The sequence below is a fragment of the Rutidosis leptorrhynchoides genome, chromosome 1 (genome assembly GCF_046630445.1).
Source record: "Rutidosis leptorrhynchoides isolate AG116_Rl617_1_P2 chromosome 1, CSIRO_AGI_Rlap_v1, whole genome shotgun sequence".
Classification (NCBI taxonomy): Eukaryota; Viridiplantae; Streptophyta; class Magnoliopsida; order Asterales; family Asteraceae; genus Rutidosis; species Rutidosis leptorrhynchoides.
The window spans coordinates 249188851-249193481 of record NC_092333.1 but is presented as its reverse complement, the minus strand read 5'-3'; the positions used below and the strand labels follow the sequence as shown (position 1 = coordinate 249193481).

General features: G+C 33.6%; 1 protein-coding gene across 1 annotated transcript; it reads left to right on the top strand.

Moving 5' to 3' along the window:
- The first annotated feature begins 1025 nt into the window (after nt 1-1025).
- On the top strand, nt 1026-1883 carry LOC139896603 (F-box/kelch-repeat protein At3g06240-like). The gene has a single exon (XM_071879250.1). The coding sequence runs from the start codon at nt 1026-1028 to the stop codon at nt 1881-1883; it is 858 nt and encodes a 285-aa protein (XP_071735351.1).
- The last annotated feature ends 2748 nt before the right edge of the window (nt 1884-4631 follow it).

The window sequence follows — 4631 nt, the reverse complement described above, 5'->3', positions numbered from 1 at the left end:
CCCCATGTACTTTGTGTCATGGGATAGGGAGAGGTCATGAGTTCGATCCTTATGGATGACATGATTTTCTTTAAAACAATTGAACACCAATAATGGTGGTATATATTGACCCTATAGGGAGATTTTACCGGATTCGTTCATGGACCTCTACCCAGGAACACTGCCCGAATGGATGTGTTCTCGGGCACCGTCGATCGGGTTCGGGTTTTCACCCGAACGTGTGTGATATGTGCAAATGATGATGGTCGTTGAAATAAATGATCTACTGATGCCAAAAAAATCATCCTTCAAAAAAAATATAAGAAATGGCAACAACAAAAAATGAATTAGTAAAGGCAATTTTGGATAATGTGAAACTTAAACTAATAAGCCTTCGAGTTAAAATATCAAGTGCAGTTCAAAGAGAAGCCGAGTTATGGGGCTTAGTTTGGGTCAATATGCAGCTGCAATTCGGATAAAATGGTGAGAAGTTCGGGTTTGTTTTTAGTTGCTGTGCGGTGAAGGTTGCTGTATTTGCTATTGTTGTATTGATTCTGATTCGGCTTTGATTTATAATATTTTTAACCTATACATTAGGAACAATGTTTTTACCCATTTATTAAAAAAGGTATGAATAGGTAAAAAAAACTCGTACATACATCGCCTATAGATATACAGTATCACATATAAAACCCAGAGGGCCCAGTTCTTCACGTCACTGTGTAAAATCCCTAAAATTCGAACCCTTATTGCTTTCCCCAAATTAAACACAAATTCGTCATAATAATGTCTGACTACTTACCTTTTAAAATTCAATTAGAAATTATCAAAAAGCTACCTATCAGAGCATTGATTCCATTCAGAACAGTTTCAAAATCATGGAGTCACTAATCCATAACTATGATTTCATAGCTAATTACCACTTGAGCAATGATCCACTGATGTACTTTTAAGGTAGTTTGATTCAAACCAAGAGAAATATATTTCGATTGTGGATGATGATGATAATTTTCCACAAAACAAGTTCCCCCTGATTGTTCCATCAGATGTTACTATTACTAGGTAAGTTTCCAGATATAATTGGTAGCTCTCAAGGTGTGATCTGCTTGTGCCATTTTGCAAGAAATTATGTTCTATGGAATCCTGCGATTAGAAAATCGGTTCCTATTGTTGTGCATAATTTATTAAAGAATAGTGAATTTGAAACCGTTGTTGGTTTTGGGGTTTGTCCTGGTACTAGTGACCCTAAGCTTGTCAAAATCACTTATATTTCAAGTTTGAAATTTAAGCCTGAAAAATGCATCCCTTTGCAAGTTGAGCTTTTTAATCTAAGTTTGGGGTCTTGGAGGAGGAGTTTGTCTATGAATGTGCCTCGTAAATCAATTGAAGTGACATGGAAGCAAGTATGTATAGATAAGTTTATTTATTGGCTTGCTGGTGATAGGAATCTTGCTGGTAATACATTACAAACGAAGTATTTGATATTGTCATTTGATATGATAACTGAAGAATTTACAGAGATAGACCTCCCGGATAATTTGGCATACTTACATAACGATTTCTTGCTTATATATAAGTTATGGACATCTCTTCTTGTGCTTGATACCGAGTTTTACGAGATAGAAGAATATTGTGTATGGAAGATGGAGCAGGGGGTTCCAAACACGTTTACAAAGCTATTCGCTATTAAGTCGCCATTTGAATCATTGCTATTATCAACGGTACATGACTTTAGGATAACCGGCCAACCTATTATCGAAATGTTCATTAATAACGATGATAAACAACATGCATTTTATGTTTATGAACCCGCGTCACAAGAAATCGGTGATATAGGGATTACTGGTGGGTATCTATGCTTAGCGAAATTATACATTGAAACACTGGTTTTGCTTGATAAATAAGGGAGTGGGAGGATCAAGATATTGTTAACAATCCAGAATGCAAAGCTAGAACACACAACTAACTATTAGAGATTGGAGCAAGCAAGCAAGGTATGTGGTTCTGATTTAGATGAATTTCATGAAAAGGTAAATGCAATGCATATTAGATGTTTCTAAGTTTTTCGAAGGTGAATATTACATCTTTGTGAACAATAAGATGTGAAGTTGTAAGTACTCTGTGTAATAAGATGCCAATGGCTAGAGTTTACATTTTGGTTACTTTTTATGCAATTGTTACTCTTTTAGTTAGGGATGAGATCGGTACCGAACTATATCGTACCGAAGTCGAAAATCCCGAAACAAAATATGTATAATTTCACGTGCTGAATATTGAACCTTTTTTTGTATTTACCCTTTTGGAAATCGATCAATTATGCATACCATACCGTACCGAAGTCGAAAATCCGGAAACAAAATATGTATAATTTCACGTGCTGAATATTGAACCTTCTTTGTGGTTTTTTTTTTTTTTTTTTTTTTTTTTTTTTGTATTTACCCTTTTGGAAATCGATCAATTATGCATACCATACCGTACCGAAGTCGAAAATCCCGAAACAAAATATGTATAATTTCAAGTGTTGTGTAAATGTGTAAAGGTGACCCTAAGTCAATATAGCTGCTGTATTTCAGGTTTGTTTCCTAATATGGAAAAACAAAGAATCCTACAAATTCTGCCTTTCAGTGTTGGAAAACTTCCTATAAGATATTTAGGAGTGCCCCTTCTTGCAAAGAAGTTTGGTGTTAATGTGATTGTAAATTCTTGGTGAAACTGGTGGAGAAACAAGCACTTGTCTTATGCGGGGAGACTTTAATCAATAGCATTAGTTGTCAATGAGATAGAAAAGTTGATGATTGTAAAAATGTTTGTAAGCCTAAGGATCAACAAACTTAAATTAAACTTTGGATATAGCCCCAAAAACAATTTGTGGGTTAAATGGGTCAACAAATTGAAATTAAACGAAAAAAGTATTTGGGAGACCGAAGCGCAAAATTTTTGATATTTGGGGATGGAAAAATACTTTTGGAATTAAAAAATAAAGTAAAACATCATGTATTTCATATTTTGGATAAAGGTTTAAAATCTTCAATGTAGTATGATAATAGGGATGTTGTTGGCCCAATTGTTCTATTCCGTATCGTGCCTTATATGATGCTATAGGTTAAGAAAGGATCTAAAAGTTGATGATATGATTCATGATAGTCATTGGAAGTGGCCCATGAATGCAATTTTAGATTCCAAGAGCTTAGAAATATTGAAGTTCCAACGTTGAATGAGCAAAGAAGTGACCAGGTAGTTTGGCATACTAATTATAGTACATAAGTCTTATTTAGCATTCAACAGGCTTGCAAAGATTTAAGAATTAATGGGCCAATTGTCAGATAGTTCCATGTCCTGTCCTTTGGTTTCCTCAGTGTAATCCAAGGCAAGTGTTTATTCTTTGGCTAGCTATGCACAAAAGATTGTCAACTCATGATATAATTCTTAAATGGCAACCAAATACAAGCTTTAGATGTGCTTTATGTGATCGATGCCCAGATTCGAATGATCACCTATTTTCAAATGTGATTGATTCAAACGAATATGGAATAGTGTAAAGGGGAAGTTACTTTTTAGAGGCCCTCAAGATAATTTAACAGATAATAATAGCAGGCTTTCTGATTATCCTTATCAACATAACATTTAGAGTGCTGTAAATAGATAAGAGTCTCAGTTACTTTTGTGGTGTATTTTGTTTGGTAGGAAATGAAATATAGAATGTTTAAGAAATTGGCAAGAACTAAAGATGAATTGATAATAATTTAAAGCTTAAATAGGAAAGGCTTAGAGTTAAAAGACCAAGTGCAGTTCAAAGAGTAGCATGCTTAGTTTGGGTCAATATGCAGCTGCAATTTGGTTAAAATGGTCTAAATATATATTCATTGTAGAAGGATGGTATGTATTCCCAATTTCCAACTATCATCTTTTAGTAGTAAAAAAATGGTGGTTTGGTAACATGTATCCAATGGGTCAGATGGGGGATGGGGGTGGGTTAAGTTAATAGATATGATTATGATAAAATTTAAACATGAAAAAATGTTTGAGTATGATAAAGGTCTCAAGGGTTATGTATAAAAGATGGATGCAGAGTTGACTTTTAAAAGACAATATTCAGTTTTGGTGTTGAATAGAGTGGATAACCTAAATATAAAGTTGCTTCCTATAATTTTTAGTATGCCTTTTGTTACTCAACACACCATGACTTTTTAAAAAAAAAAAATTTGCTTCCCCCCGCTTCCCCCGATTGGTTACTATATATATATATATATATATATATATATATATATATATATATATATATATATATATATATATATATATATATATATATATATATATATATAATATATAATTGTTCACCACTAGACTCAAACCCACAAGTTCTTCGTTAGAGGGGTTCCCCGATACCGCCAATGGCCCTTTGATTAATTTTATTATGTCTATATGGTGGTTATATGGGTTTGTTTTTAAGTTGGCAATTATAGTGGTTTCTTATGTAAGTATGTGATGTGCAACATTGCAGAGTCTGACCTTAAAAGAATGACTTTTGGGGCAGGCATCAAAGGTATGGAGATTGGAGCATAATTATGATGTAGATTATGAATGTTAGATGCATTAAATATGGATTGAAGCTGCTTTTAGGGATGTGATTAACATTTCTTACAACAAAT

Bases quoted from the DNA above. Each gene is read 5' to 3' on its own strand.
- LOC139896603 (XM_071879250.1), top strand. From the start codon at position 1,026: ATGTTACTATTACTAGGTAAGTTTCCAGATATAATTGGTAGCTCTCAA.